General features: G+C 68.2%; 1 protein-coding gene across 1 annotated transcript; it reads right to left on the reverse strand.

Moving 5' to 3' along the window:
- Nucleotides 1–242: 242 nt before the first annotated feature.
- Nucleotides 243–10,739, reverse strand: LOC137164048 (FH2 domain-containing protein 1-like). The gene is made up of 12 exons (XM_067564647.1): nucleotides 10,729–10,739; nucleotides 7,300–7,353; nucleotides 6,489–6,705; nucleotides 6,096–6,157; nucleotides 5,705–5,807; nucleotides 5,535–5,623; nucleotides 4,772–4,872; nucleotides 4,595–4,665; nucleotides 3,771–3,878; nucleotides 2,471–2,541; nucleotides 1,976–2,252; nucleotides 243–1,157 (listed from the first exon to the last, which is right to left on the reverse strand). Exons 1-12 carry the CDS (start codon nucleotides 10,737–10,739, stop codon nucleotides 498–500), a joined length of 1,824 nt encoding a protein of 607 aa, XP_067420748.1. The 3' UTR covers nucleotides 243–497.
- Between the last annotated feature and the right edge of the window lie 823 nt (nucleotides 10,740–11,562).

Here is an 11,562-nt window from a genome sequence, read left to right on the forward strand (position 1 = left end):
GCTGACCCCAGCCCGTCACTCAGCTGCTGCCTTCCAGCCCGTCTCCCGCCTGCCGGCAAAGCCTGCCTTCTGGGCCCCAGCCGGGCACCTGCCTTTGGGCTAGGCGGCTGCCTCGTGTGGGTCTGGGACCCTTTAACTGTGGGACTTCCATCACTCCCCCCACCTACATCCGGCCCCCGGGCAGCTCTGCCCCCTGACCCCCATGTGTCCCCCGCCGGGAAGGAGGGGAGGCAGAGGCGTGGAAAGGTTCCTCAAGGTTTATTAACAAACAACAAAGCCAGCCAGCAGCGAAGGGTGCCGGCAGGACAGTTAAAATGGCCAAGCCTCCGGCAGCACCCCACGGGCAGGGGCCAGGGCCCCCGGGGGAGCTGCAGCCTCGCTCTCGGTTCGGGGAGATGGTGCCGCAAAGCCCTGACCACTCCCTGGGGGGCCATGACTGTGGGGCACGAGCACCGGGCCCCCGCACCCCAGCTCTCCGCCCCGGGCACCGCCACCCCTCAGCACTTGGTGGGCCTGCGTGGCTTCTCGCCCAGGCTGAGGTGGCGGAAGAAGCCAGCCAGGGTGGAGACCCCCTTGGGGGAGGCTCTGGGGGAGACGGGGCCGTCCTGTCCCTCTGCTCCCTCGGGGGGCCCCTTCTTGCGGAAGAGGCTGGGGAAGCGGAGCGGGGGTGAAACGTCGGGGGAGCAGCCGCCAGCCTGTGGCGAAGCCCCTGGGGACGAGAGGCAGGACGCCAGCCCCACCTTCCTGCCCACAGGGGGGGCAGTGGGCCCCAGTGGGGGGGTGGGGCTGGGGGCTGCAGGCGCTGGACCCACAGCGTCCTGGGGCTCGGTGGCGGCTGGGAGGACGGCGAGGGTGTGGCGCCGGCTCAGGAGCCTCTGGCCACTGCTGCCCCACCCGGCATCTTCCCCCCGGGCTGGGGGCTCAGGCGTGGCCGCCCGGACAGGACAGCGCCTGGCCCCCGAGTCCAGGGTGGCGCAGGGCCCCCGCGGGGTGCGGCTCCGGCGGCCCGCCCAGGGTGTGCAGGTAACCAGGAAATCCAGCTCCACGTCCTGCAGCTCCACCTCGCCCGCACAGCATGTGGCGATGGACCGGCGCTTCTTCTGCTCCCCCTGCAGCCGCTGCTGGCGCCGCGCCGCCTGCTCTCGCGCCCCGTTCTCCTGCCGGGAAACAGGGCTGGGCACCTGGCGGCAGCACACCCACGGGAACCCTGCCCTCCCAGTGCGGGGACAGAACCCGGAGTCCGGGCTCCCCTGCCCCGCCCGCTCTACCCACTGGACCGCCCTGCCCTCCCAGTGCGGGGACAGAACCCGGAGTCCGGGCTCCCCTGCCCCGCCCGCTCTACCCACTGGACTGCCCTGCCCTCCCAGTGCGGGGACAGACCGCCCTGCCCCGCCCGCTCTACCCACTGGACCGGCCCTCCCAGTGCGGGGACAGAACCCGGAGTCCGGGCTCCCCTGCCCCGCCCGCTCTACCCACTGGACTGCCCTGCCCTCCCAGTGCGGGGACAGAACCCGGAGTCCGGGCTCCCCTGCCCCGCCCGCTCTACCCACTGGACCGCCCTGCCCTCCCAGGGCCAGGACAGAACCCGGAGTCCTGGCTCCCCTGCCCCGCCCGCTCTACCCACTGGACCGCCCTGCCCTCCCAGTGCGGGGACAGAACCCGGAGTCCTGGCTCCCCTGCCCCGCCCACTCTACCCACTGGACCGCCCTGCCCTCCCAGTGCTGGGACAGAACCCGGAGTCCGGGCTCCCCTGCCCCGCCCGCTCTACCCACCGGAGCCCAGGGGAGGAGTGCTGGGGGGTTACGTGCAGCGTGGCAGGGGCCGGGCAGACATGGGGCAGGGAGCACTGGGGGACGTGTCTGACAGGGGAGTTACCTGCACGGCCATCCTGAAACGCCCCCTGGAGCTGTGCAACACTCAGGGGCGGGGGCGGTCCGGGGGGCAGGGGATGTGGGGGGCAGAGGATTGGGGGTACCTGCACAGCCATCCGGAAGCGCCCCCCGAAGGCGTGCAGCACGGCACACACCTCCTGCAGGCAGAACCGCGCCTCGTCCTCGCAGTAGAAGTCGCACAGCGAGGCCGTGACCTGGCCCAGCTGCTCCAGCGCCCGCTGCCCCGCGCCCAGCGCTGCCTGCGCCAGCTGCAGGAAGGGCTCCAGCTGCCCTGCGCCCAGCTCCGGCAGGCTGCTGCGGGCCCCCGCCAGGCGCTCCGCCAGGCGCTGCAGCTCCAACGCCACCTCCTGCTCCTGGATCCTGCGCACGGGGGCAGAGGGGCAGCCCATCAGCTCCATGTCCCCCCCTCACCTCCCGGGGTGGCCTCCGGGGCTCCATCCCCAGCCCCTCAGGACACGAACCCCACCTGAGCACCAGCCCCACCCCGGGGAGAGCCGAGACCCCGCCTGGGACAGAGCCAGCCCCAGACACCCCAGGGCAGAGGGGCCCATGGGTTGCAGATGTGGGTGGGGGCTCACCGTGACGCCGGCCCCACATGCGGCAGTTTGCTCGGGAAATCCAGCAGGTTCCTATCCTTCCGCTCAGCTTCCTGGGGAGAGACAGAGTGACCCCCGGCCCCCCAGCGCTGCCCCCCATTCCCCCACCCAGCCCCCAAATAGATTCTGTGGGAGACGCACTGCAACTGCTCCTGTCGCCCACCAGGGGTCGCTGTGGCACCAGCCGAGAGCAGCTGGCTCTGGGCCCGAGCAGCCAGCCGCCCAGAGGGAGGGGCAGAGGCTGCGTCTCACAGCGCCCCGCCTGCGGGGCCGGGTGGGAAGATGAGATGCGGGGGAAGAGAGTGGGGCACCCGGGGGTCACACAGCCTGGGTTCAGATGTGCTGCGGGGGGGGAGGGGGGAGACAGCATTGAGCCTGGGGCTGCATGGGAATGGGGGGGCAGGGACACATGGAGACGGGGAGGAGGGGCAGATGTGCCCAACTGAATGGTGGAGTCTGCATGGGGGAGGCGCCCCAACTCTCCCCCCCCAAAAAACCCTGCTCCCCCCCCCCCGACACCCCTTCCCCCCCCACCCCTCTGCACTGCTTCCGGGGGGGGGGAGGGGGGAGAGCCGGCTGGGCCTAGCAGTGCCACGTGTTGGACGTGCCCAGGGAGGAACTGGCCTGGTGGCACCAGCGCAGACGGACGTGTGGGCAGGCCATGGAGGCGGCGTGATGGGCCGGGCGAGTGTGACAAGCCAGCCCGGCAGGATTGTGCACAATTGTGAAACGTTTCGGTGGGGTGGGGGGGCAGAATCCCCCCGGGGGTGCGAGGAGACCAGGCACATCCGGCTGCCAGGACGCCGGCCGAGAGCCGAGGGGTGAGAGGGGCCAGGAGCGGGGCTGGAAGCAGTCGAGGATCTCCCCGGCGTCTGCCCACAACGGTCGCTGCTTTAACCACCCTCAGGGCTGCCTGTGCCGCTGACGCCTGAACCTGCTGGGCACCCGGCCCCGCTCCCTGCCGCAGGACGCGTCTCCCAGGGCCTGTCCCTAGGCCCGGCTGAGCGGGGCTCACGGGGGACGCGGGGGGTGATGAGCCGAGCTCCGGTCCGAGGAGGCCGCGTGGCTTGCGCTGGAGGACGAGGGGGACCCCAGGGATCTGGTGCACTGAAGGGGTCCCCCAGAGGCCGTTCCAAAGCTGGGCCGCAGCCCCGATCCTTTGGGTCCCCCCCATCAGCATGCCTGCCCCCCCAACACAGCACCCCTAGCGAGTCCCTGCTCCCCTCCTCACAGCACTGGGTGCAGCCCCCCCGCCGGCCCCAGCGGCCCCTTCCCCACTCACCATGGCCACGAAGTGCAGCAGGTCCATGCCTGGCTGGTTGGCCTTGGTGTCTGCCAGCCGGAGGAGAGATGCCAGCCGGAAGCCTGCGGCGCAGCCCGCGTAGCCACCCTGACGAGGAAAGCGCACACCATGAAGACAGGCACCTGGGCTCCCCCCACCCCCCCGTCTAACCACTAGACCCCAGGCCCTCCCTGAGCTGGGGACAGAACTCAGCCCCCACCAGCTAACCACTAGACGCTACTCCCTTCCCTTTCCTCCCCCCATCTTCACATGGAGCCCCAGAGATGCCTGGGGAGCAGGGGGGCAGCAGGATGGGTGGGAGTCTGTCAGAATATTCTGGATGAATGCTGTGCGCGCCTCAGTTTCCCCTATGAGCTGCATGGTTAATTAGGCGGGGGGCACAGTGGTTGGCAGGTGTGACTGACGCCCGGCTGTCTGGGGCCTGGGCATTGTGCCCATGGGGGGTCCGAGAAGACAATGGCCCGGCCATTTGGCACCTGGCAACTAACGACCACGGCCCGCCTGGGCAGGGAGCCAGCAGGTGTGAGCAGCTGGAGGACGAAGGGCTGAGGAGGGGCAGGTGCAGCGTGTGCCCGGGAACGTGGATGAAGGGCTGAGGGGAGCCAAGGGGCTGCCCCCAGCGAGGGAGTGGCCCCCAAAGGGGTTGGCACACTGGGGGGCCTCCCAGGGGCTGGTCCAGAGCTGTAGGAGGGCACCGGGCCTGTGGGTCCCTGACACCCTGCCCGCCCCTCGGCCCCAGGCAGGGCAGCTCCCTCCAGAAAGCTGCTGCCCAGCCCCGCTCCCGGCCCCACAGAGGGGCTCACCGAGTTCATGTAGTTGCCGGCTTGCAGGACGAGGCGGAGAATGACGTGCAGCTCCTCGCACTCCAGCAGCTCTGAGCAGAGGGGTGGGCAAAGTTGAGTGGGGGCTTTGCTCTAGGGTCCCGGCCCCCCCCCCCATAGTGCCCTGCCCCACAGGCCCCTGGCCAGCCCCACACGCACCCACAGCCGCCTCCGTCAGGATCTGGATCGAGGACTTGAGCGAGTTGAGCTGGGGGAAGAACTCCTCCTTCAGGACCAGCAGCTCCAGGCGCCGCGTGTAGCTGGGGGGCAGAGCCGGTGAGCCGCAGCGCCACCCCGCGGAGCAGGGGCACGGCCCCCGGGCTGTGGGGAGGCAGCTGCCGTGGAGGGCCCCAGCCAGGGCCCCGGCATCCAGCTCAGTGACGGTGGGGCTCCCACGAGACCCTACTCCACATGCAGCAACCCCCACGTCAAACTGGGGCTGGGGCCTGGTCCCAGCCACGCAGCCCCCAGCGGACGCAGGGCCCAGCCCGCCCTGCGTCACTCACACCCCACCCAAGGTCGGACATTTGCTCCATGTCCAGCCGGAACAGGTCCTGGCCCTGGGCCGCCCACCCTTAGCCAGACGGTTGTGGGGCGGGGGGGGGGGCAGGAGCTGTGAATGCCGTGCTGGGGGGGGGGGGTCAGCCTGCAGCCTAGGCGAGCAAGGCGGAGGTAGCCGCGCCTGAGCCACGCTGCATGGAGCAGCCACGGGCCAAGCCAGGGGGCTGGGCGGGTCGCCAGCCTAGACATGTGGGGCACGAGGAGTTCAGGGTCGAGGAGGCTGCCCAGGGAGGCTGGAGCGCAGGGGGAGACAGGCAGCAACTGGGAACCACGCCCCACAGCGCCCCCAGATGGGAGCACCCGCCCCACTGCCTGCGCCCCGCCCCACGGTGGCCCCGGCTGGCCCGACGGGAGCTCTCACCTGGGAATCCCCAGAAGCAGCAAGGTGAAGATCTCCGCGTCCGAGAGCCGGCTCCAGGGGCCCTGGAACGACCTCAGTTTCCTGATCTGCTGGGGCAGAGACAGGAGCGTGTTAGCAGGGGGCCCGCTGGGGCTGGGCTGGGCTGGGCTGGCTCCCTCCCGCCCCCCAACCTCTTCTGCATCAGGCAGCATCTTGGACAACTCCAGCAGCTTCTCAGCCCCATACAGGGCGCCGGCGCCATCCCGGAGATCAGCCACGATCTGCTGCACCGGCCTGGGGAGCAGAAGAGACGGCAGCTGTAGCCTGGAGACCAGCCCCAGCCCCCCAGTGTCTCCACCCCCCAGCGTCTCCGCCAGCCCCAGCCCCCCCAATGTCTCTGCCCCCCAGTGTCTCTGCCAGCCCCAGCCCCCCAATCCCTGCCCCCCCACCGGCAGTGCCTGGTGCCACTCAGGGCCCCCCTCCCATGGCCAGCTGCTCCCCAATCCTGCCCCTGCTCCCCACTGCTGGCCTGAAATAGGCTCCAGTACCAGGCAGCCCCCCGACACCTCCGACGCCCCCCACCTCTTAAACTGCTTCAGAAATATCTCCAGATTCAGGATCTTCTTTGAGTCCAGGAGAGAGACCTGGGGAGAGGGGCAGGGGGTGAGCACGGGGGGCGGGGGGACACCTGCAAGCAGAAGAGCCGGGCCCAACCGTGGGTCGGTCCTGGCTCGGACACGCAGGCCCAGGCCGGGGCGGGCGGCCAGGGCAGCGGGCTGAGTCGGGGGTGGGGGTCTCCTGTGCCCCAGAGCAGGCCCCGACCCGCCCGCGGGGCTGAGCCCCAGGCAGGGCAGAGCATGTGCCCCACACAGGGGTCCCCCCACCCCAGTCAGCACCCGCAGGGCGGCCCCCCACGGCCGGGCCCCGACGGGAGCTGGCAGCCCCGGGAGACGTCCCGCCCCGAGCCCGGCTCACCTGGCCCTGCGGCCGGCCCAGCAGCAGCTGCCCCCGCGGGCCCCAGCCCGGCGGCTCTCGGAAGAGCCGCTCCAGGCGCTGCACGTCCAGGGGGACGCCGTCGAGCCGGCTGCTGCCCGTCCACACGCTGCGGCGCCCCTGCACCCGCGCCGCCGGGATCGGCACCCAGTGGAAGCGGCGCAGCTTCGGGGGGCGCTGGGCGGGCAGCGGGGCGCCCCTGGGGGGCGGGGGGGCCGCGGTCACGGGGGCAGCAGCCCCAGGTGCGGGCAGGGGAAGTGGGGGAGCGGGGGCCGGGCTGGGGGGGCCAGGAGCCCCTTGGCGGGGAGAGGGGGGAGCGGGGGCCAGGCTGGGGGGGCCAGGAGCCCCAGGCGGGGAGAGGGGGGAGCGGGGGCCAGGCTGGGGGGGCCAGGAGCCCCAGGCGGGGAGAGGGGGGAGCGGGGGCCAGGCTGGGGGGGCCAGGAGCCCCAGGCGGGGAGAGGGGGAGCGGGGGCCAGGCTGGGGGGGCCAGGAGCCCCAGGCGGGGAGAGGGGGGAGCGGGGGCCAGGCTGGGGGGGCCAGGAGCCCCAGGCGGGGAGAGGGGGGAGCGGGGGCCAGGCTGGGGGGGCCAGGAGCCCCAGGCGGGGAGGGGCACCCCAGCGGCACCACGGCTGCGGACGGGGGCTGCTGTGACTGGCCCATGGGGGCGCGGAGCGGAGCCCGGGGGACCCAGGCCGGCAGAGAGAAAAGGGGTTAATGCAGCGGGGGTCCCCGCCCCCCAACACCCCGTGCCACGCGCGGGGCGCCCCGGGAGTCCCCCGCCTGCCCGCCCCACCCGCAGCAGCTCCCCCGCCGGACCGCGACACGCCCCGAGCCAGGCAGCCCCGCCCTGGGCCGGGCCCGACCATTATAGCGTCTCCCAGCCAGGCTCAACTGGGAACAGCTGGGCAGGACACGCCCAGCCCTGCGTACCCCCCCCCCCCGCGCCCCTCTCCGACCCGGGCAGGACCCGCCCAGCCCCCCCGCTCTCACCGAGCTCCGAGCACCGAGTCCGTGACGGGGGAGCTCTGCTCTGCTCTGCTCTGCCCGCCGGGGGGGGCGGGCACGGGTCATGCAGGGGGTGGGGCTGGGAGCCAGGACTCCTGGGTTCTATCCCTGGCGGGCACAGGCTGGGTACAAGTGGGCGATACCCCGGGGTGCTTGTCTCCAGCAGGCAGAGGCTGGGTGCAGGGCGCAGGGCAGCTGATTCTCTGGCGTGTGCAGGCTGGGCTCAGGCTGGGTGCAGAGCGGGTGCAGGGTGCAGGGCGGGTGCTTCTCTGGCGGGTGCAGGACGCAGGGCGGGTGATTCTCTGGCGTGTGCAGGCTGGGCTCAGGCTGGGTGCAGCAGGTGCAGGGTGCAGGACACAGGGCGGGTGATTCTCTGGCGGGTGCAGGACGCAGGGCGGGTGATTCTCCAGCAGGCGCCGGCTGGGTGCAGGGCGGCGATGCCCCAGCTGGCTCTGGTGAGGTGTGCTTGTAGCCGTGTTGGTCCCAGGTTATTAGAGGGACACGTGGGGGGGGGATCATCGTTTATCGGCCCAGCGTGTGTTGGCGAGAGGTGCCTGGCAGAAGAGGCGGGTGCAGCTAGACGTGGTCCGAGCTGTTCCTTGCCTGCCTTGTTCTGAGGCACAGAAACAGGAAGTTACAGCAAAGTCCATCTGGGGGGAATCAGGAGCACCAGAGCTCACCCCCTAAGGATGCCAGGCCCCCCAGCCCAAGGCTCCCCACTGCCAGTTGCACCCTTGGCCCAGGGCCCTCCCCTGCTGTTAGGGGCGCCCCCTAGCAGCTGCATCCGTCAGGGCCCCGCCCAGCTGGGAAGGGGTGAGGATGAGCAGGGCTGGGCAGGGTGATGAAGTGGGAATGTTCTTAATGTCTTCTCTGAATAATGTGCGTGTGCCTCAGTTTCCCCTAAGTATTACTCAAGGGTCTAGTGGTGGGACCAGGGTGTGTGATCGTTGCAGAGACCCCGCGCCGGCAGGAGTGATGGCCGCCTGGGCCCAGACAATGGCCTGGCAACTGATGGCCCGTTGGCTGGGCCCTTCCTCTGCATGGGGCCCAGCGGAGTCGCTGGAGAGCAGGTGACCTGTTTGTGCAGGGAGAGGACACAGCGCGAGGCGGGACAGCTGGGCAGGATGGAGGCCGGGCGGCTGCCGCTGGAAGCAAGTCCCTCTGCAGGCTGGGTATGAAGATGATCCCTGAGAACGATGAAAGGGTTGGAAAACCTGCCGCCGGCTGAGACGCCCGGAGCTCCATGGACTTGGCTGGACCAAGGGAAGGCTCGGGGCTGACTCAACGTGGGGAGAAACAGGCTCTTCCCTCGGCGGAGGAAGGGCACACGGCGCCCGTGGCTGGAAGGTGACGCAGACACTGTTCCCAGCAGGACGATTGCCCCAGGGGCGCGCTGGATTCTCCCCTGCTGACCATTGCAAGTCGAAGCTGAGAGCAAGCCGGCTGTAGTTCACCCGGCGTCCATGCAGCGCGGGCCCGGCTCGTGTTGGACGGGGCCAGGCTAGAGGATCCCATTGGGCCTGGGATCTAGGAACGGCTCAGAGGCGAGGGGCTCATTCTGCAGTCTGCTTCTCAAAGCTCTTCGGGAGTGGAGAAGCCCTTCCTGCTGTCCCAGGGTGAGCAATGCTGCCCGCTCCGCAGAGAGCGCCAGCGGGTGCAGGCCGGGCACTGCCCGGCATCTCAGCATGTTCACACTGAACCCAGTGGCAGGGAGCCTCCACCACTTCCCACAGCCTGGCTCTGAGCCCGCCCGGCCTGCCTCCCGGCACGGTTCTGTGGCTAGCGCAGAGGTTGGCTGCCCCGGGAAATGCCAAGGCAGGGGAGCAGGGGCAGCCCAGAGAGGGGCTGCGCTATCAGGGGAGGAGGGGCTGTGCTGCAGGGTGGGAGGTGGGGGACTGCATCAGTGTGTGTGTGTGGGGGGAGGGGGCTGGGTCACAGACTCAGGGGCCAGAAGGAATCACTGTGACCATCCAGTGGGGCTGGCTGTATAGCAGCGGGCAGAGACCGGCCCCCATAACGCCTAGGGCAGATCTGTTACGAACAGCCAGGCCGGAGCTAAGTATCGTCAGGGATGGAGAATCCACCATGACCCTCAGTAAATTGTCCCATCCCATTTAATTACTCCCCATTCAACGTACGCCTTATCTGCAGTCTGCATTTGTCCAGCGTCAACCTCCAGCCAGGAGTGTTGGACCTGTCTCTGCTAGACCGAAGAGCCGTTGTTAAATCTCTGTTCCCCAGGCAGGTACCGACAGACCGATCAAGGCACCCCCAGCCTTTTCTTTAAGCTAGGTAGGTTGAGCTCCTGCAGTCTGTCACTCTTGCAGGTTTCTAACCCTTTCATCCGTCTCCCTCCAATTTAGCCACATCCTGCCTGAGCTGTGGGCACCGGCCCTGGATTCAGGCTTCCCAGAGCAGCTGCACCAGTGCCAAATTCGAAGTAAAATGACCTCTCGCCTCGAGATTCCCATTCCTGCATCCCAGGACCACATTAGCTCCCTTGGCCACAGCATCTCCCTGCGAACTCATGTTCAGCTGATCCTCCCCACGACTCCCAAAGCATCTTCACTCCCCGCTGCCCTCCTGGGACTGCAGCTGCCGTTTTGTCCGAGCGGCACGTTTACATGCAGACGTATTAAAGCAGTTTGCTCGCACCCAGATTAGCACGCAACTCCGATCCGTCGGCAGCAGCGTCCTGTCCTCTTCTTCATTCACCCTGCCCCAATTTTTGAGCCAACTGCCGGCTGCCCCAGTTCATTTATGTTTCCGTCCAGGTCCCTCAGAGACGATGTTAAGTAGCACACGGCCAAGAACCGGCGCCTGCAGGAGCTCCCTGGAGTCACGCGCTAATTGCCCAAATACAACTGCTTTAGCCAGGATGTCACGTTAGCTTTACGGACCCAGCTGGGCGAGGAACATCTTTTACGGGGCTGATTTCTGTTGGTGACAGAGCAGCTCCCAGAGCTACACCGAGATGTTACCGCACCCAGGGTCTCTACTGTCCTGGGATGGATACATCTTACACCATTGTAGATCACTCCCTCTAACGTGCATCAAACAATGTCGCACGGGGCTGTCAGGGAGGCGCTGCTGTCCTGATAGCGCCCACCAACACCAGAGAGAAGCAGCGCTGGAGACCATGTTGTTCACTAGCGTTCTGTGCGGCCAGGAATCACAGGCAAGGAACGTGAGCGTGGAATCGACACTTCTTTATTACTTTGCCTTCATGGTGCCCAGGCCCTGCTATCCCTACGGGCGCTGAGATTCTTTAATTGTTTCTGTCTAATGCAATATTTAAATCAGCTCAGCTGGTGGGCTGTGACTGCTTACAGAGTTGGTTCATCATGGCTAGGATGGGTGAATACTGCTCTGCACTACTTCTCTTTGAAACGAGGGGGGAAGGTACAGCCACGTTTAACTACAGAAACGGGGCTCCCACAGGAAGGTCTGTGGAACCTAACTCCAGGACACAGCCCAGGATCAGAGCTGCCTGACCTCAGCACCCTGCCCACACACCGCGCGCCCTGATCCCCACTGGCCGGCCACCCGACGTTCACCTGCCTGACTGGGATGGTGCGCAGCGGCTGTACTGGGTTTGAGAACGGTTCGCAGACAGAGGCTAAGGAGATCACTGTGTTAGGCTCTTTCGCTGGTACAATGCTCCGCAGACCTGCAGGTTACTCCCTGAGCTGTAGGAACCGTGTGAGGGTGGGCGCCTTTCGCCTGGAGCCCTGGGAGCTGGGAAAGGATGCGGGGAGCCTAAATTACCCAGGTTACGCCTTGAGCCCACAGCCGAGTGAAGGTGTGTGGGAAACAGAACTGGCCCCTGGAAACCCTCCCCAGCACCACGTTCCACGGCCGCCTTCCCTCTCCCACGGCAGGGCAGCTTCTGCAGCCCTCGAGCCGCTCCAGTCACTGTTCTGAGCCCTTTGGCATTCGCCGTCACCCACTCCCAGTGCAACCCGGAACTGGGCCCAGCCTCCCCGTGACAATGAGCCGACTCCCACAGTTCAGAGATCGTGTTGCCAGCCGGAACCATTCGCTCATCGAG

Source organism: Emydura macquarii, unplaced genomic scaffold, assembly GCF_026122565.2.
Source record: "Emydura macquarii macquarii isolate MOO-44397 ecotype Brisbane River unplaced genomic scaffold, CSIRO-AGI_Emac_v2 contig_2661, whole genome shotgun sequence".
NCBI classification, from domain to species: Eukaryota; Metazoa; Chordata; order Testudines; family Chelidae; genus Emydura; species Emydura macquarii.

What these genes read in the sequence shown, in the direction of transcription:
- LOC137164048 (XM_067564647.1), bottom strand. An exon ending in TGCTGCCTGATGCAGAAGAG is followed by an intron (nt 5,624 to 5,704) that starts GTTGGGGGGCGG and finishes TCTCTGCCCCAG; the next exon opens with CAGATCAGGAAACTGAGGTC. An exon ending in GCTTCCGGATGGCTGTGCAG is followed by an intron (nt 1,158 to 1,975) that starts GTACCCCCAATC and finishes GTTTCCCGGCAG; the next exon opens with GAGAACGGGGCGCGAGAGCA.